Here is a 21,548-nt window from a genome sequence, read left to right as displayed (position 1 = left end):
CAAAGCAGCCCGAGAGGCAGCCCAAAAGCCTGTGGGAGGATTTATAGCAGCCCTCATACCAGAGGTAGTTCCAGAAGATGTTAAACCTCACTATACCCCAGAAGAGAGGAAGTGGGCTGAACAGGAAGGAGCAGTTGTGAAGGACGGTTGGATGATCCTGCCGGACAATAGGATTTATGTACCTCATCATCTAGCAGGCACAATTGTAAGAAATTATCATGAATCTACTCACCTTGGCGGTACTGCAACTAGAGAGAGTCTCAGTCGGAAGTTGTATATTATTAATCTATCACAATTAGCAACTTGCATTTCACAGAAATGTGTTCTTTGTGCTAAAAACAATCCCAGGCAGGGACCGGTACAACCTCCTGGAATTCAGCATGTGGGATACGTCCCCATGGAAAGCCTAATTGTGGACTTCACAGAGCTGGTCCCTTCTAAGGGATTCAAGTATCTCCTTGTGTTTGTAGATACTCTTACCGGATGGGTTGAAGCTTTTCCCACCCGAACTGAAAAGGCACGAGAGGTAACTAAAAGACTCCTCACTGAATTGATCCCAAGGTTTGGATTACCTAGATGCATTGGAAGTGATAATGGGCCAGCGTTCATTGATCAAGTAGTACAAGAAGTATGTCGAGTCCTACAAGTAAAATGGAGACTGCATACAGCATATAGGCCTCAGAGTTCAGGGAAAACTGAAAGAATGAATCGGACTCTGAAAACCCAATTGGCAAAATTAACCCAGGAAACGGGATTGGGATGGGTAGATGTGTTACCCATAACACTGTTTCGTGTTCGGTGTGCACCCACAAAAAGACTTAAGTTGTCACCTTTTGAGCTCCTGTATGGGAGACCGCCCTCCTTTGTTCAGGATATTCCAGCTGACCTTAAACAAATAGGAGATCATGTGACACAGGGACAAGTGCAATCTCTCTCCCGTGTTTTTGTTTCTCTTAACAGGTGGGCCCTCGAGCGCACGCCGTGCAGCATTGCCGAGCCGATTCATCAGTTCCAGGCTGGCGATAGCGTATGGGTGAAAGAGTGGAAACGTGATCCACTTGCACCTAAGTGGCGTGGACCTTACACCGTCTTGCTCTCTACTCCAACAGCGGTGAAGGTAGCTGAGGTGACCCCCTGGATTCATCACTCTCGTTTGAAGAAGTCCGAAGGCAGTTGGACGTGCAAAGGTGACCCCTCTAATCCTTTAAAACTAACTCTCTCCAAAAACCCCTGTATCTAGCCCTACCGGGAACGGGCTAGGTCACGGGCAACATTTGACGACCGGCCTGCTGCAGCCACAACCTGGAAGCTGGCTGACCTGCGCACGCCTGAAGCTTGAGGAGCGTCTGAACCAGCGACTGTGAACGGAAAGATTCTCTAATACAATTGATTGACTGCCCCCCCCTTGTGGAACAATTATCAGAGATATTACTCATTGGGGATCCTCGGGATATATGTTTTGGTCTTGGTGGTTCCCCATTTCTGTCACTGGGGGAATTATATTGGGGCTAATAATTATTTGCTATCACAATAAGGTAATCTTTTGTGGAAGGAATGCATATACTAGACATCAACATGATTTTATTATTAATCCTGATCCCTTGGGAAGGGGAAGGGTCCTTGAATCTGACCAAATTGGCTAAATATGGATTCAGCCATGACCACAATATGTGGGTAGGTTTAGCTGAAATGGTAGCTAATGTTGCAAATAGGACCAATTGCCTTGTTTGCTCTCTTGGGCCAGATGATTCAGAGGGAGGTATGCCCTTATTACCGATACCATTAGATGCTATTGGTATGGTAAGCGAAATGCCACACCAAACTGAAATACAGAATTTCCCCGGATGGAACTCAACTAAACCATTACGAGTTATACCTGTACAAGGGGAATTCTGTGTACATAAATCATCAGATGCAGCTGATTCTCCCATGATAGGCTCTTCTCATTGTCACTATACTTGGGATTATAAGAAGAATAGTCATACCTGGGCACACGGTACTACCTATCGAACTCGGAATACCTTGCCCTGTGCACCTCCTTTTATTCACGCATGGAAAGTGGTGTGGAACATAACTGTGACAGAGAAAGGCAATCTAACATACTGCACTGTAAACTCTCTACCCCTTTTGGTATTTCGCCTTCTGTATTCCCCGTACCAAAAACCTCAGACCCGATGGTTGTGGTGGATATGTGGAGAATGGGCATACAAGAAACTCCCTTCCAAATGGAGTGGGACTTGTTTCTTGGGTTGGGTATTACCACCAATGTGGATTATGCCCACTAGTTCGGCCAGGCGAACACGAAGGAATGCTGATATTTCTCATATAGCAGGAGGAAGTACCCAAAGTTGGAGCGGTACTGATGATTGGCCGCCAGAGTGCATTATAGCCTATTATGATCCTGCCTCCTGGAATCCTGGTGAGCTCATACAAGGGGCACGGGATCCTATTTATAATCTAAACAGAATAATTCGATTGCAAGCAGTAGTGGAACTTGTAACCAATGCAACGGCCCAGAGTTTGAGACTTATTGCACAACAGTTGGATGAAAGTAGAGCCGCCATTTTGCAGCTGAAAATGGGAATGGATTATGTACTTGCCAGGCAGGGAGGCCTATGTGGAGTCTTGAACTTGACAGGGAATGCCTGTTGCTTTAACATTTCTGATAATGGTGAGGCAATCCGTGTGTTGGCCACAAAGATGGAGAATATAGCACATGTCCCAGTACAAACATGGGAAGGATGGGATATGGGATGGCTCACCAATTGGTTACCTAATGTCACAGGACTCAAAGGGATACTATTGTCTTGCTTGTTTTTCTTGACAGTAGTAGTATTGGTTTTATGTATGATGCCATGTATCATTTCATGTTTTAGAAGTACAATTAGCAAGATGGTTTCAAATGAAACTCTACCTCATATCATGGCCCTATACAGAGCTTTACCTCAGGAATATGATGAAGGTCAAGCTATCAAGGACACTTGGGATGAAGGTCCTTGAGCTTGAAAGGGGGGAATGAGGCACCTAACCATAAGCCTGCATTTTTATCAAAGCTTCTATATATTTCAATCAAGGCTTGTATTTAAAAATGAGCTTAAAAAAGGATTTTCAAATGTTTCATGCCAGGCAGAAGAAACCTTGGCCATTCTCCTAAGACAAGAGGGCCCCATTGATTTATAGTAGAAAAACAATTCTCAAAGTCATAAAAAGGGAGAATTACATATGCTGCCCCAAGGCTGAGAAACACCATTAGGAATGGGGTAAGATAATACTAATGTGCCTCCCAGTAAAATGAGCCAGATCTTCTTTCTAAGGTTGAAAGGCCAGGAGCAAATGGAAAGAAAAACATTTAGCTAGAAGAAAGAGAGCATTTTTGGGGAAGTCTTTTTCTAAAGCCATTCTTTCTTAAACTGAAGAGGCTTCTTTTAAAAGCTGTTTTACTGAGTTTCTTCCTTTTTACTTTGAAAAGCTTTATTCTTTTAAGAGGCTACCTATGATAAATGTATGAAATATATTAGCTTAAATATATTGGCTTAAATGTAATTATGCAAAGGATTTAAGGAATGCTAGATTCTTATTTCATAGAGTCATATTGCAATAGGAGACCAGAGGGGCAAATGAGCCTAGCCCCCCCCCCCTGCCAGACAGAAGACGCCATCCAAGCAGTCTTGATATATAGTTGTCAGGCATTTGTTTAGAAACATTAAATGAAGGAAATCTTTCAATGTTGATGTGAAACTCAAGATCCTTGACATCTGTTGAACATAAAAATGTAAGATTAAACATTTGTTTTAGAAGGCAATAGGGCAAGAAGGGCAAGAGGTGAGCTGGTAATTAAGATTCCATGTAAGATATATTATTACTTATATGTCATATATATAGCTCTTTGTCTCCCTTATAAGGGCAAGGAAATGGGTGTATCTTTTGTGGGTGTATCTTTTGTGATTGGTTCTACCAAACAGCCAATAGGAATTTCAACCAGGCTGATTGGACAGAGGCAGCCACAGGAGGAGCAAAGGGGGCTGGATTAAGGGAATATAAGTGCTGGCCAGAATGGCAGGAGGCCAGGCCAGAGCTTGGTAACCATGTACCACTGTGCCTCTTATTTATTTGTCTGACAAATAAATTACTATTTTAATTTCTCTATTGCTGCGTTGAATATTTCATTCCAGCTAAGCGTTAACCACAAGCAGGGTGCTACACTGTATACTGGAACACTCTGCCAACAGAGATTCAGCAGGCACCTTCTGTGCCAACTTATAAACGCCTGCTGAAAACTTTTCTATTCTGCCAGGCCTATGCTGGCAATTAAAGAGTACATGCCCACAATGGTGTGCTGATGTTTGCTTTTAATTCTTTTAATTTTAACTTGTTTTTAATTATTTATGATATTACTGTATGGTTTTATGGCTTTATATTGTTGCAAACTGCTGTGATATATTTCTATGATGCAGCAGTATATCAATATTTAAACAAACTAACATTCCAGTTCCTGCATCCTCACCTGAGCGTACTTAATAACACATTAGGACAGAGAGGTAAGGAGAAGAATGGGAGGAAGTAGGGAGAGGCAACAAATCGTATATTAAAATTCAACATGTCCTGTAGCAGCTGAGAGTCAGTTAGTGATGCACAGCCTTTGATCCTTGGTAGACAAGTGACCTACAGCCATCTAACAACTGCTGGATCAAAACAGAGATGGATTCCTGACTTCTGCCTTTGTTTCCCTTTCCATCAACACCCTCCTTTCACATACAAGGCCTCAGCTGTCATTTCAGATTTGGTTGCTGCAATTCTCCTCTCTCAGTTTTGAACCTTTTCCTCTCTCAGCCTATAGTCTGTCTTTTGTTTTCATATCAAATTCCCAAAACAGCAACCTAAAGTATTGCTATTACTTATCCTAAGAGCTTTGATTCTGAAGCCAGATCAGCATGCTTTCCCACCAGAAACATGTAAATTCCATCTGAAAACATTAAGCTTCCCCTACCCCCATTTTTGGGGAGGGGGGTACTCCAAGACACTAAACTCATTTCAATAGACAAGCCTACACAAATTCCAGGGAGTTTTTACATTGTGTCTTCAAAGCCACTGAGCTTAGGAACACTGGTCAGCCTGCTGATCAACTTTGCTCTGTCCACATTGTACGTAAAGTGTTTTTGTCTCCTCTACATTCATTGCAACTAAAGCACTTCCTCTAGTGACATGTAAACTTCCCAGAAACTGTGACATGCTTTGACTTCTACCCTTGGGGTGGGGGTACACACACGCTACTAAATCTACATGGAATTCAATAAATTAATTGGGCTTTATTGAATCATTATGGCTCTGTCAACCTTTTTTTAAAAGAACACTGTCAGTAGGATTTTTTTTAAGAAAAAAAAGGGGGGGGGAGAAAACCACTATCCAAAGACTTATGTGGGATATTTAATACAGAATTTGAGCTTTCCAGCTGTACACATCGTGGTTTTTATTGTGGAATTTATACCACAGGAATTTTTGGAAAGGGGAAACACTAAAGCACACAACCCACTTCTGAATTTTGTTGAAATTGTGTACAATTCATAGTACTGTAGAGCTGGAAGGGACAGCAAGGGCCATTTAGTTCAACTCTTTGCAATGCAGGAATCTCAGCTAAAGCATCCATGACAGATGACCACCTAATCTCTGCTTTTAAACCTCCAAGGAAGGAGAGTCTACCACCTTCCAAGGTAGTCCATTCCACTACTGAACAGCTCTTACTGTTAGAAAGTTCTTCATAATGTTTACTCAGAATCACCTTTCTTTTAAGTTGAATCCCTTGGTTCGGGACCTATCCTCTGCAGCAGGCACCCCCAAACTCAGCCCTCCAGATGTTTTGGACTACAATTCCCATCATCACTGACCACTGGTTCTATTAGCTAGGGATCATGGGAGATGTAGGCCAAAACATCTGGAGCGCCACATGCTGGGGATGCCTGCTCTGGAGCAGGAGAAAAACAAGCCTGCTTAAATATCTAGGGGTACAAATCATGCATATTTTGAACAAGTTGTATCAGTCTAATTCTAGTATGGTTTGGAAAGGTATAAATATGAATAGAATATGTTGGAATAAATTGAGACACTTCATTATGGACTGACTGGCTGCTTCTAAAATGATGATTGTACTGCAGTTACTTCTTTTGTTCCAGATGCTGCCATTTTGCATACAAATAGCTCATCTGAAGAAATGGGGGGGGGGGGACTTAGCAAGTTTATATTTCAAACAGACCGATCACATTAAAAAAAATATTTATTATACCTCCACCCAGCTGGCAGCTGGGGCTTTCTGAATTTAAGGCGCTGTTATGAAGCAAGCCAGTTTAGCCATGTGGTGGAATTGATATCGTCCAATAAGTTGATTTATTGAAAAAAAATCATTTTTCTGATTTACAGTGGTGCCTCGCAAGACGAAAAGAATCCGTTCCGCGATTCTCTTCGTCTAGCGGTTTTTTCGTCTTGCGAAGCAAGCCCATTGACAGCTTAGCGGATTAGCGCTATTAGCGGTCTAGCGGCTTTTAGCGATCAGCTGTTAAGCGGCTTATCAGCGGAACAGCTGATAAGCGGCTTAGCGGCTTAGGAAAGGGGGGGAAGCGGAAAAAACCCGCGGGAACTCGCAAGATTTTTTCGTCTTGCGAAGCAACCCCATAGAGAAATTCGTTTAGCGAAGCGCCTCCAAAACGGAAAACCCTTTCGTCTAGCGGGTTTTCCGTCTTGCGAGGCGTTCGTCTTGCGGGGCACCACTGTACTGTAATGACTTCATTATTAAGTGAAATAATGTAAAAAAAAAAAAGGAAAATAATGTTTAGTGTTTTACTCCCCCGTGACCCATTTCTTATTAATTATGCCATATTTCAAGATTCATGTGTACAATTTCATAACAATAATATATTTTTTAAAGAAAACAAGCTTGCTCCATCTTCCTTGTGTTTTTCTGTATAGAACAGCTCAAAGATAGAAATAGAGAGCCCTTATCATAAGCAAACTTTATCTGCACATGTTTCCACTTTAGATAAATGACTCACCAGCTTGGGTCCAAAGAGAAACTATCAAATGCAGTTTGAATTTTGTTTGTTGGGAATTAATAGTTTTCTTTGCAGAACCTCTTCTGGTTTATACAACTCCTGAAGATCTTCTGTCAGAATATCTAAACACCAAGCTTACAGGATCCCATATGGAGATGCTACCTATGTGTCTGGTGAATCATTTTGGCAACATGGGACTTCAGAAATCTGTCAGCCGTTAGCTCAGTTTCTAGTGGCAGTCTCCGATGGATTGGGTCCAAGACTGACTAGCCAATCTTTGCCTGAAACATATCAAAGTAACACTAGCTGCCAGCAGCCTGAAGTCAGGCATATTTTAGGCTAGGCCAGATGTTTGTAAAGATTTATCTGTTGAACAAAAGCCACAATGCATTCATTCAAAGGTATGTTTTGTATGCCAAATTTATCTTACTTCCCTGAAGGTCATGAAACATCTGCTATATGAAACCATTTCTAGCCTGTTGCAGCAAAAAACAAGTCTTGTGGCATGTTAAAAGATTAGCACATGTGTGATGTGGAAGTTCTTTTGGATTGTCTGAACCAATCCAAATGATGCATTCTGACTGGCTTTTTAAAAAATCATTTCCTACTAATGGGGTGTGCTCAGAAGTACATTTTTGCAGCGACCCTGCTGTGTTTTCATCAAATATATGCACTTCTTCCCCAAATCCAGTTAAGGAGAAACCTGTTCTTCCGATTTGCTGCTGAGGAGGCTGCACAACTGAATCTGAAATACATTAATATTCCTGCAGAGGCATCAAGGTTCAATAGTGAAATGAAATAAAAAAGTGACCTTAAAAATTTGCCTGGACAGACCCTGAAACTGGCAATCATTCTAACACCTTTCACAAAGGTACTGGCTGGGTATGGCCAGCTTTTCAAAGAATAGAACTAAAAGGAAAAACCAATGGACATATGAACAAATTATTGACTAGTTCATTTCTATGTTTCCCAATGTGTTTCAAACACAGAGATTCTTCATTAGAGGAAATTATTCAGTTTTGTGGTGGGGAAGGAAATCAGTGATTTTACAGAAAAAAGAACTTATGCAAAAGTTTCACAACTGTAAAAACAGAAGCAGAAGAGCAAAAAACTCTTCTTCAGGAGTAACATGGGGGGGGGGGGAGAAAAAGACTGTATTGGATTTAAATAATTCTTGTTTTAAAAAGTATTATCATACACTGGTGATGTACAAGTAGATAACTATGCAAGTATCAGAATCCTTGCTTGGACTCAATATACCAACTTACAGGCTTGCCTTGAAAGACAAAGAATGGAATCTCTTAAATTTATTGTTGCATCATGAATCAGTATAATGCTAAACTTTTGTTTAATCTTTTGAAGGAAGGAGATTAGAAATTTTCTAGAACACTTAATGGGGGGATTAGCTAAGAATAAATTCAAGCTCTGAAAACAAAATCTAAACAATTGCTACCAATGTTAACTTTCATTAAAGCTGGGTTAAATCCAATTAAGTCATACTCAAAATAGACCTACTGAAATTGACATGACTGACTTAGAATCATAGAATCATAGAGTTGGAAGAGACCACAAGGGCCATCGAGTCCAACCCCCTGCCAAGCAGGAAACGCCATCAGAGTACTCCTGACATATGGTCGTCAAGCCTCTGCTTAAAGACCTCCAAAGAAGGAGACTCCACCACACTCCTTGGCAGCAAATTCCACTGTCGAACAGCTCTCACTGTCAGGAAGTTCCTCCTAATGTTTAGGTGGAATCTTTTTTTCCTGTAGTTTGGAACCATTGCTCCGTGTCCGCTTCTCTGGAGCAGCAGAAAACAACCTTTCTCCCTCCTCTATGTGACATCCTTTTATATATTTGAACATGGCTATCATATCACCCCTTAACCTCCTCTTCTCCAGGCTAAACATGCCCAGCTCCTTTAGCCGTTCCTCATAAGGCATCGTTTCCAGGCCTTTGACCATTGAACAGGCTTTAAAATGAATGGAAAATATCACTACACAACAGGCAACATCTGCCAATATTTTCCTTCTAGGGAGTCACCTGACAGCAAACTATTCATAAAATGTTTATCTTTCAGTGCTTCGAAGCATGCAATATAATAACATTTCCATGATATTTTGTAGAAACGTCATATAGCAAATGCCAGGATCATACATAAATCATTTAGGGATAGGAGCTCTGTTTGCAACCAGTTAAAATGTACAACCTGTTAAAGTTATTACATTATACTTCATAAAAGAGAGGTATAGATTATTTTTTAGAATCACTGCTCCCATCTTTTTAAAACAAATCTCTTAATTTTATCATTTTTAGAATATACCGTATTTTTCGCCCTATAGGACGCACCGTCCCATAAGGCGCACCTAGTTTTTTGGGGGGGAAATAAAGGGAAAAAAATTATTTCCCCCCAGGTGCGGGGCTGGGGCGGGGGAGGCCCAAGCTTCCCCCAACCCCAGTCCCCAAACAGGCAGCTCTCTGCAAGCCGTGGGAGCCCAGCGCTGGCTCCCGCTGCTTGCTGAGAGGTCCGCGAAGCCTGGACGCGCTGAGCTCAGCGAGGGCAGGCTTCAGCATGCAGGCAACTCTCCGCAATGCAGGCAACTCTCTCTCTCAGCATGCAGGCAACTCTCTGCAACTCTCTTCTTCAGCGAAAGCCTGCATTCGTCCCATAGGACGCACACACATTTCCCCTTCATTTTTGGAGGGGAAAAAGTGCGTCCTATAGGGCGAAAAATACGGTAGTTTCCCTTATCTTCTCTTTCACCTAGTCCACTACTAGATTTATTTATATTTATTTTTAATGGATTATTTATAAATATTTCAAATACTATAGTGGTTATATAACAATTTAAATTATAAAAATACAGCAGATAGAAACAGTTTTCGAAACAGTTCTAAAAGGAAAAGAGGTGCTGAAGGAGATTGCAACTTCTGATAATACTAAAAAAATCATCATTTTCCTGTTGTGAGAGACATTGTTCCATTTTCTGCTTAGCCTTCGTAAACAAAAGCTGAATGTAGTTTGATTTTTTTCAACTTGTAAATTTACTGCAGTAATAAAAACAGAAAAGAATCTGACTTTAACTTTATGATATACCTTTTCTATAAGAAAACTGAAATATATTTTCCAATATAGAGTTGGAATGGACAAAATGGATTTCTTCTCCTTCCTGTAGCCCTCCACACACACACACACACAGACAGACACACAGACACAAACACAAACACACACACACACCGGTTTGAGTACACCCTTTTGAGGGTGTAGGAGCTGCAGAGGAGAGGACAGAACAAGGCGGCTGAAAATGCAGTATTGGATAGTGCCCAGTACAAATTAAAATTACCGTATTGGCCTGAATATAAGCCACACCCGTATATAAGCCTCTCCCTTAAAATTCTGCAGGCACTCACACCCGTTCCATTTTACTGTATGTCTGTTTCAGCAGCGATATCGTAAAAGCCAATTTTTGTAAGGTCGTGAATTTAAGCCGCACTTTAACTTTTCACGGTCAGAATTTTGGAAAAAAAGTGAGGCTTATATTCAAGCCAATATGGTATTTATGTTTGCATTGGAATTGTGAAGCCTTTGCAAGTACAGGGGGTGAAAGATGAAGTTAGTAACTAGAGACAGATGCAAGTCTCTATATTCAGGCCAATACTGTAACATTGAGCTGCACCATAACAAATTCTCTTAACTTTTATATATGTTACGTGCTTCTCCTGGCAGAAATACATTTCTGTGCCACAACACACATCATATTCGATTCAGTGACGTCGCACAGAACTGAAAATATTATTGTGTTGCAGATTTTGCTTTAGAGAATACTTGAACATGATGGGGTGTTCCTTTATACTTGAGATAACATCTTTAGTGCCAGCACCATCTCAGTGGAAATCAAGAGAGCCCAAATACACAGATGAACCACTCAAACTGCCAATAAAATTTTATGGAAAAACCCAGATGTGAAGCATTCCATTTACTCCAATGAATCCCTCTGTGATAAAAAAGAGCTTTCGAAACAAAACAGACCCTGCGCTTCCCTAGTAGGGTTATGCTAGCACATTCATAAGAAAATGCAACTTCTTCTCCGAGTCCCTAGCATGTGGGATGGACAACTTTCCTACAGAAGACGCTTAACTTGTGCTTACTTTTTAATCTAGGTTGCAGCAGGATCTTATAAAGGTAATATTTTTGATCAGGTGCAACATAAAAGCCTCAGGTCAGTCATGCCAGCTTTCCTATTTGCACTTTTTGGTGGGAATTCCAATTATTTATTGTCTGTGGCCATTCCCAATTTCTTTATGGGAACATTCACAGTCCACTAACACCCATCAAAGTAGGTGGGAACAATTAGGGGAGAACTGTGTGTTTGTGTCCATGTTGCTCCTCCTTTCCAACTGCTCATCTCTCACTCTGTTTTAAGCTCTGCTGAAAATACTGCACACCTCTTCCACCAAAGCCTTTGGCTTGCTCCTCTAATTCTTACCTTCCACTGAAATAAAGTGTATTTGTGTAATCCTACGTACATTTATCCAGAGGCAAATCCTACTGTGTTTAAAGGGGCTTATTAATGTGTCTAGTATTGCACCCTTTTGCTCACATTCATTCTTGGTTGTCTTTCCCTTTCTTTCTCTTCCACTGTTATGGCACTGGTATCATCATAATTCAGCAGGAGTGGGGAACCTTATTCAGCCCAAGAACTGCATTTCCTCATGGCCATGTACCATGATGGGGCTATATGCCAATGATGGGTAGGGCCAGAAGCAAAGGTGAGTGGGGCAACAAATGAGACTCTTAAACCCATACAACAGCTGCAATCCAGCCACTTATAAGTCAAGTTTCTGCATGTCTGTCTGTCCATGCAGAGGCATCATTACAGTTCAAGGACACATTCCAGCCAGGCAAAAGCACTTGGGGAGAGTATGGAGCAGGGCAAGTGAGGGGCGTGGCCTGGAGAGAGGGGGAGTGGCTTGGGAAGGAGGCATTGTATGGGAGGAGTCAGATAAAGAGCCTGGAGGGCATAATTTGGCCTCTGGGCCTGAGGCTCCCCATCCCTCAGCACCATTCTCTGAAAAATCATCATCATAGGCATAAAACAACATGCCCCAGTCTTGAAAAGCCATAATCTCTACGGACAAATACAATACAAAATACTTTAACTGAAAATAGAGGGTTGTAAGATGTGGCACAGGAGAAAATGCAATCTACTGCATTATCTCTATTTTGAAAGAGGCAGCCAACGAGGCACTTAGCGTGAAAGTATATACCAAACTTCTTCTTCTTTTTAACCAAGTTCAAATGCAAGATACACAAACACAAGATAGGATTTCAAGCTGCATTCCAAGCACAGGAAACAAAACATTCCATAAAGCAATGAGATGCTTTACAGTGCAGGCAATTCAGCCTAGACACTGTAAAAAGAAAACAATGGTTACTTTCACACTTTTCAGTAAAAGTCTTCAAATGGCCCAATAAGCTGGATCTACAGCTGGGAGGCTATTTTGTTACAGGTGAATGCTACAGACATGGGAAAACTTGAAATCAAGCGAGAGGTCAGGTAATTAGGTTCTATCTGCAATATTCACGCTTGTATGCTACCTCTCCTCCCATTCCATCCATCATGCTAATGCTATCATTTCCTCAGACTTCCACTCATCATACTTGTTGAATGGCTTGCATAACTGGGTCCATCCAGTGTTGTAACTTGAAGACTCTATGTACAGTAGCAAGTTACTATATCAGTAACAGGAATTACTGTGGTCCTGCTCCATTTGTGACAATCTGGAGTAAGCGTTCATCATGAAATGTTTTTGTTGCTCTCTGAACCATTAACGATACAAAAATAAAAACAAATTAATTCTAAACATATAACAGAGCAGACATCTCACTTATTAAAGGGTATGTCTTTAAAAGTGTAACCTGACTTATGGATTTTGAGATGAGATTAATTTCATAAACACTTAGCTCAGTAATGTTTACCCTGATTGGCAGCAGCTCTCCAGGGCTTCAGGTTGGGGTCTCTCTCAGGTCTACCTGCAGGTAGCAGTGATGGAGCCCAGTATATTGTGCATGCAAAGCTGATGCTCTACCACTGAGCTGATTAGAAATGGTGATTAAAATAATCAAGCTTTACAATGCAGAATCCTCTTAAAGCTGTATTTTAACCTCAGGATGCACGAAAAATATATAAACAACTGAGAAGACAACATGTTTTTAACTATCCATCTAAAATGTGAGTTTCCATGGAATAAACCAGAATATGAGCAAGAATTTGCCATGGCTCATTTGATTGCAAATATGATTTTTCTAGGATGTAATTAAGAACAGCATACCAAATCATATGGAAGTAAGTAGGAGATAATTTTAACACTCATTAGGCACCTAAGTGAGAAACCAATGCATGGCAGTATTAAAACAGTATTATAAAGTTGAAAAGACTGCAGGAAAGAATGCAAATTGCATAATAAATACTTTGTGCAGGGTGGAAACTCCTACTATGAACTGTTAAAACATTTAAGTTTTGATATATTTGTAACTGAGTACTTGTACTGAAATAATGTTCTTCTGCTATCATATAAACAAAGACTGAGCCAAATATCCCTTCCTCTTTGGCAGGACTATTAGTTGCTTGTAAAAAAGGGCCTGCCCATAGAAGGGGACACTTAAGACCTTTTAGGAGGAAGTCTTAGCCTTTAATACTTATTTATTATTATGTATTTATTAAATTTGTACACTACCCAATACCTGTAGATCTCAGGGCAGTTCAGAATTTAAAAATAAAAATGAAGTGGCCAAGGAATTTTCTTCCTTTTTCTACTTTAATATATAAAAAAGCTACCATTTTGCTGCCCACAATAGCCCAGTGGGGTTCCTGAAGAGAACAATGCCCCATGGGAACAATGACACTATGTCATGACTACAGACAGAACCTTTAATTTAAGCAGCACCTCAGGAGACAAATGGCAACCAGGCAGGGGGGATTTTCAGCAGAAAATGGGTACAAGCCCTGTTCTGGATTCAGAGCCCATTCCATATCAGCGTGTCATAGCTGATTTTTCTCCAAAATAAAAGCAGTCTGATTAAGCATGCATGTTTACATACATGACTAACATAATGTGTAGTTTTTTTTGGGGGGGTGGAGTTACAGTATAAGCATCTGCCATGTCTTTTAGGCTTTGGAAAATGTGCACTCATTTCAAACAAAATTAAGGAAGAAAACCAAAACGTCCTACCCTTTTTCTTGCTTTCTCTTCATATAAATCTTTTTTTTTTTTTTTTAGTACAAATGAATTTTTTGTGGGGAGGGGGCAGTAGAAACAAAGATAAAAATATACCAACTAGGCTGAGCCGCCATTCTTTCCATGTAATCTCTGGCCATATTGATAGCTTCCAGGTTCTCTGGATAAAGCAGGCAGAACATTGCTAGAGCACCCAAGTTGTTGCCGTAAATCTCATTCCATCGAGCACTGAAGTCCTTGGGATCCCAGGGAGGAAGGTACTCCAAAGGGTTTGACAGCATGGTCTGCACGGCCTCAGCCAACCGAGCCGAAATGTGTTGGTGTGAACTGGCAGCCTTGAATCGCAAATCCCGCATCTCTCCTCTGGAAAAGTAGAGCATTGGGTAGCTGTCGTAGTTGGCATTGACAAAAGGAACCACAGTGCTTGGACTGTTATTGCTGCTGTAGACCAGTGCGAAGCAAACCACATGTATGAAAAACACACTAGGAGCCCCCCGTGTGTGAGTCCTCATTGTGGCATTAGAGCTCCAGGTCTCAGTGGCAGCCGGACCATCTTTGAAGGAGCCTAGATGGTAGGGGAGGGGAAAAAGGGGGAGGGGACAAGAGTGATAGTTATGGTTAGCTTTGTGTAAAGCCTCTGAGTATTCAAAAACTGAAAGCACATTTACAAGGTGCTCCATCTCTCTCTCTCTGACTCTGTCTCTCAGATCCACGCAAGGTCAAGTATAACACCTTATATAATTATGCAGAATGCTCCACATGTGCCTAAATGCTAATTGCTTTAAAAGTGCACAACTCTCAAGGAGAGGAACTTTAATAGTTGTGTGTGTGTGTGTGTGTGTGTGTGTGTTGGGGGTGTGAATAGCTCAGAGTAGGACAATCCGATGAGCCTGGAATGCTGGGCAGCCACTAGACTACGACAACTGCAGGCATAATGTACTCATGACCCTTTGCTCTATCAGTCACAGATTCAACAGAGCAGCAATATCTATATAAACAAAAGCCAATGTAGCAACAAAGACAGAAATTCCCACAGCATTCCTGTAAAACCCACAGCCACCCACTAACCATGTTGTTGCATACAGAAAAAATTACCCTTCTCCCAGCCCTACATGGAAGTTACCCATCAGTCCAGTACACATACATACCTTTCACACAACTAATGTTCTTGCAAACCAACTGGAGGTTTTCTTACAATCAAGCAGTATATACAATTTGTTAAATAAATAAATGAGCATACTAAATGAATGAATGTACTTGGCAATGTGGGCATGGAGAAGGCCTGCATGGAGAACCAGTTATCCCAGCAAATTGCTCCACTTGTGGAACAAACAAATTCTATAATACGGCACACCCTTTAGATTGCCTGCACTTAAAGGGGAAGCAGCATTTGGCAGGGGAGGAGCATGCGTATGGATGAGCAGAATCAAAAGCAGCAGTACGCTCACTGTAGGCAGCACTACAGGACTCCTAGCCACTCAGCGGGTAAAGGAAATGCAAGGGGGAGGGGAAGTATATTGAAACCCAAGCACTATCTTGGACAGATATGCATGTGATGTCCATAAAGCACAGCTTGCCTTTTGTGGGCACCACAGGCAACAACAACTTTGTGCATAAAAACCTCTGATAGAGATGTATTCCCTACCTCCCATCTTCAGGTATGAGATCTGTGTTCCCCAGTGAGACTATTACTGCCTGTATAATTAGTTGGAATAATGGCCTTATCATGGCTGTGGTGACAGGATGGCAAAAGATGGGGGGGGGATTAATCTTTATTAAGTATTACTTGCTATCCCACCACCTATGCAGGCATAGTGTTGTAACACTGGTAGGGGTGAAATCAATATTTGATGAAGCATATTATTCTAACAAAGACTTGCATCTGTCTCTAGTTACTAACTTCATCTTTCACCCCCTGTACTTGCAAAGGCTTCACAATTCCAATGCAAACATAAATACCGTATTGGCTTGAATATAAGCCTCACTTTTTTCCAAATTCCGACCATGAAAAGTTAAAGTGCGGCTTAAATTCGCGACCTTACAAAAATGGGCTTTTACAATATCGCTGCTGAAACAGACATACGGTAAAACAGAACATTTGCTATTTACGGGTGTGAGTGCCTGTGGAATTTTAAGGGAGAGGCTTGAATTTTAAAGTTGTGGCTTATACTGTATTTGGGTGTGGCTTATATTCGGGCCAATACGGTATATGTTTTTATGGGCATGGCATTCTCATGCTGCGGGACTTGAATCCTCTCCTCCTCATCACCTGTAACAGGAAAAGGATGGGAGAGTCCAAGAGGACAGGGCTCCTGTACCATTAATAGGTATGTAGATGAGGGAATTTCAGCATGAATGGCTTGCATAACTGCTAAATTTCCCTCTTTCATATACAGCTGCAAGAACCCTCTCCTCCTTTGCATCTGGCCACCCTACCCAGAAGGTTCAGATATACAGAAAGGTCTAATTTATTAGGCATAATTAAATACTGGGCTATTAAAAAGTCTTTTCAACAATCAAGACAATTAAGACTGCCCAATATAAGTAGTTTCTTACTGTACTTGCACAAAAGGGAGGAGGGAGGGAGGGAGGGAGGGAGAGAGATCATGTTAACATCAGCCAAGCCAAGACAGTGTATGTTGGATTGGCTGACGTTCACAGCTGTGGAGTAAAGGATTTGGAATGTGGGAGGCTTGTACAGGAGTCATTAGAATTGTGTATAAAGCCTCTAGCTGTGACACGTCTTCATTAAGAGGAGAGGGGGGAAAAGCAGAGTACTGTAGATCCTGGAAATGTATTTGAAATAGCTGGCCTTTAGGGCATGTGTGTTTTTTCCTATTAGCTTAAAAGAACCCTTCGATTTCACATGTGCAGATTTACAGCCTGTCACTTTAAAAGTTGAATGCAAAGTAAAAATGTATATTTTCCCAACTACCCACCTTTTTTTAAAGGGATAAAAAAAAAATGGGACACTCTGTGAAAGTAAAAACCAAAACAAGACTGTTTAACCATGGCTATTTCTCTTTCCTCCCATCAAAATTACCTACCAACTCAACACAGGTCTTAGACAAAACAGGCTAGGATTCCCCAGAGGAAAGCCAGAGAATTCCTGAAATTCTCAAGAGGGGAAAGGTTAGAGAAAGCAAGACCAAGAGAGATGGATTTATGTAAATAATGAACAGTAGTTTTCAATTATTAAAACCAGAAGTAGGCCGAGGGCAAGGGGAGAAAAATGACATCCAAAACCTACTGCACAATGATGTTTTTCCTGAGGAAAAGCCATTTCATAAGATTCAGAAAGGGGAAAACATGTTAGAAGTTAAAATAAACAGAAGCCACACAGAGAGATCAAGTTTTCCAAACCATAGGTTCCCAAAATTAGACTAATAAATTAATGTTTGGGGACAGGAGTAATGATTCAAGTGGGAACTTTACACACAAAAAAGTCAATGGACTGCTTATAAATTTATTTGCTGGCTTGTGGAGCTGTTGAACATAATCCCAAGAGCTTGAACCTGCGAAAATAGTTGTGTTATTTGGCTGCTGGGCTGAATGGTTCCCTCCTTGCATTTTGGCATAAATTAAATACTACGGTAGGTGGGGCAAACTGTCTCTCTTTATTACTGGCACAGTATTGTATCAACACTTAAGTAGAACAAGCTGTATCAATGTCACACAAAAGTATCTGCTCTCTAGTCACATCATTCTCTACCCCTGCAAAAAAAACCTGAGTTACTCCTTCCACAGCAGTGAAAGAGGTGAATTTGAATTCTAAGCTGCACCAAGAGGAACACTTTCCCACTCCAGCTGCAATTGGTGGAATCCCCGTGCTGAATCCTGTGGGTCACTATTGCTCAATATATTAGTTGGTGCTTTGGACTTTGGGAAATCAGAGGATTGTGCCTTTATCATTAGGCACATTATTAGGCCATGCCTACAAGAATGAACTCAATATTAATTCCAAGCTTTCCATCCCATTTCCACTCTGTGTTGGCCTTCTTCAACCAGGTTCCCTTCAGAAAGGTTGCTCTAAATGCAGTATGCCTCCAAAGGTAGAACAATGCTGAGTTACCCACAGTATAAGCAGCCTTCTACAGATAGCAGATTCCTTCACACAAATACACAGTATAAGACAGACAGACAGACAAAAGGAGATGAAGCACAGCAACTGTTATTCCCTTGTACTGTAAGAACAATTCAGACACAAACTACTCAAAGGAGTTTGCAAAATATTTCTTGTTTCAGGCTTTTGAGGAAATCCTGGTTAGTCATTTATTCTGCCACTGAACTGAATTATGTCAGAGGTTTTCAACCTTTTTGAGTCCACAGCTCCCTTGAACAACTACATTCTTTCTGCGGCACCCCTGTGGGGTTCAGGAGCCCAGTTATGTCACCCCTTGCCTGCAGAGCTGGCAGCTTCTCACCCTCTTTCATGGAGTGTTCTCTCAGCCTCCTCTCCTCTCCCTTCTCACTGGGAGTCCTCTGAGCAGCTGCAGCTGCCACCCCTGATCTCTGAGCTGTCCCCTGCTCTGCCCCCAAAAGAGGTGCCTTCTCACACTGCCCTACAGGGGCCTGGGAAGCACCCCCTGGCCAGCCCCAGAGGCACCATTCACCTGGGGAGCTGGTAGCTGCAACTAACAGCTGTGCAAGCTTCTGGGAGGGAGAGACACAAGAGGGTATCAGAGGGAGGGAGGGAAGGAAAGTGGTACAGAGGCCAGTGTTGCTCGCAGCACTCCTGATTATCATTCAAGGCACCCCAGGGTGCCATGGCACACTGGTTGAAAACCACTGAATTACTTGACTGCTTAAGTTCCCTTCTCTTACAAACATTTGGGGGAAATAGCTTTGTCAACTGTTTAGTCCTACCCCACAATATGGACCAGTTGCACAGTCATGCGACAAGCAACGAAGCAATGAATAAAATTGCCTTGAGAATCAGTAATGCCAGGCAGAGTAATCCAGACCTCTGAACTGCTGTGCTGGAGGGGAGTTGGAAAAGGCAGAGTCCCTCCTGCTCAGCTCTGCTGACTTCTGCCATGGGGAGAGCTCTGCCATTGATGGGGAAGCTCCACAGGTGAAGCATGCAACAAGGTACTTATTAAGAGAGTGGGTGAGTGGAAGCTGCTTGTGGTGGCGGCAACAGCTATGCCATTCTCACCAAGCCCCATTGCTGATAGTCAAGAGATGGATTGCCTCCTAAGAAAACCGTATGCAGAGATTTTCAGTCACAATGCAGAACACTACTTTTTGCATATTTTTTAGCATACTTGATAAGAACACAAACATATGCTTTTAGAACCAGGCAGAAATATTTTCTTCGACAAAAAATCTTTTCAATGTATTATTATAATCAACAAAGCAGGAAGATCCAAATATAACTTTCAAAAACTAAAAGCTGATTTCCATCCTTCAGAATCAACTTGAATTTAAGTGTGGCTAAAAAACCATAGCTCCTATTTAAAGAAATATTGTCTATATTTCTTTCTTACTTACTTTGTAATAAAAAATAACTGTCTGTTTCAACAACAGGAAAGTGTAGAATGGTGAACTCCAGAGCCAATGTGACCAAATATTGTTCATTGTTAGTGCTCTATATATGTAATTAAAACTGCTATACTCAGTAGGACTTCTGAGTAGCCATATACAGGATTGTGCTGTAAAATACACAGGCAGTGTGAAACTTTCTATGGTCTGAAATGACTGCTTCAAGTGAAGATGTGATAATGGGTGCTCCTAAATCCAGTTTTGTCACTGGAGGTGCAGGTGTCCTCATTGGCTAGGAACGCATTTTACTAGCTTCATCTGCTACGACAGCTATGGCCATTCCTGGATTGTGATAGCTTGAACACAGTTATTTATGCATCAGTAACCTCAAGGTTGGATTACTGCAATGTGGGGCTACCCTTGAACTTTTTCTGGAGGTGCAGAACAGTGTGGCTATGCTGCTTGTGGGGTCAAACTACCAGCAGCATATTACACGTTGTTTGCATCATTTGCATAGTCTTCATAATCCAAATCACCCAAAATCATGGTAGAAAGACAAATGTTTTCTAACTAGGCATCCAGGAACACTCTGCATTGCTACTTAGTCTATGGTGCTGTTTTGTATCTTCCTAAAACAACAAAATCTGTTTTGTATCTTCCCAAAACAACAAAAGAATCATGCTACAATTGTTACTAAGAAAAGATCACAATGAAGTTTTCTGTTGTTAGCAGAAATGGGTTAATAATAAACTGCCATTCCAATACAGTATTAATTCTTTTTAATGGTACTAACAGAGTAGCCATGAATAGGTAAATGCTATGCCTTCATGTATTATCTTACCCCTGTAGTCAGTGTCTGCCTGCTGCCATCACACACCTGTCCTAAATTCTTGGCTACCCTTTACTATCCATCACACACGTTTTTGCAAGTACAAATCAGGGACATATTTGGCACAATTAATAAGAAATATCTCAACCTGGCAACTAGCAACCAACTCAATATGGTGTGTGGGGAGGGGAAGCCCCATTACACCAGCGTAAGTCCTTCAGGCTTCTGCTAGCAGGATCTCTTAATGGAATCTGGTGCATTATGTTTCTTTCTCCTTTACAAAATGTACTCATAAGCACTTCTCAGCAAGTCTGTGTCAAGGGGTTTCCCACATTCCCTGAGCCACCCCCTCCCCGCTATGAAATTACACCCAAGACTGTCTACAGAAAATCACTTAAGATTGCTTTATTACTTTAATTGTTAAAGACATTCCTTTGATCATGTGGAGTGATGCCATTTGCTTCAAGTATTGTGACCAATCCCTAATTTCAGAGCAACAGGCCCTGTGACCTTTAAATGTAAATATGAATTTTCTAATAGTATTTTAAACACTGAAAACTCTTTTTCATTGATAATACCTGACATCCAATGTTAGCCATGCTCAGAGCAGATTCACTGAAAACAATTAACTTCAGCAACTTATATTCATTGCTTTCAGTGGCGTGACTCATCAAGTATGACTTAGTTTTTTTAGGCCCTCCCCATATCTTGTATTATTCTGCATCTAGATTTGTTACGGAAGAAGTGCAAATGAAACAGTAACATTTTACTGAAAACAATAATACAGAATAAGTGAAAACAAAACAAATTCCTTCCAGTAGCACCTTAAAGACCAACTAAGTCAGTTCTTGGTATGAGCTTTCGTGTGCATGCACACTTCTTCAGATACCTGAAGAAGTGTATCTGAAGAAGTGTGCATGCACACGAAAGCTCATACCAAGAACTGACTTAGTTGGTCT

The 21,548-nt window shown here is 41.3% G+C and overlaps 1 protein-coding gene across 3 annotated transcripts in view; it reads right to left on the bottom strand.

Annotated features, from left to right (window-relative positions):
• Positions 1-21,548, bottom strand: part of LOC309339079 (dermatan-sulfate epimerase) — a 145,950-nt gene that overhangs the window by 15,018 nt on the left and 109,384 nt on the right. For 2 of the 3 annotated variants that reach the window (XM_081856941.1, XM_081856939.1), the window contains one exon: positions 14,373-14,841. In XM_081856941.1, coding sequence (XP_081713067.1) covers positions 14,373-14,841 — 469 coding nt within the window. Of the gene's footprint in view, positions 1-14,372; positions 14,842-21,548 lie in introns of those variants that run through there. The other variant, XM_081856940.1, reaches the window with a different exon arrangement.

This window comes from Podarcis erhardii (genome assembly GCF_964252035.2).
Source record: "Podarcis erhardii genome assembly, chromosome: 3".
NCBI lineage: Eukaryota > Metazoa > Chordata > Lepidosauria > Squamata > Lacertidae > Podarcis > Podarcis erhardii.
Note: the sequence above shows the minus strand (reverse complement) of the source record. Positions and strands in the feature narration are given on the sequence as shown.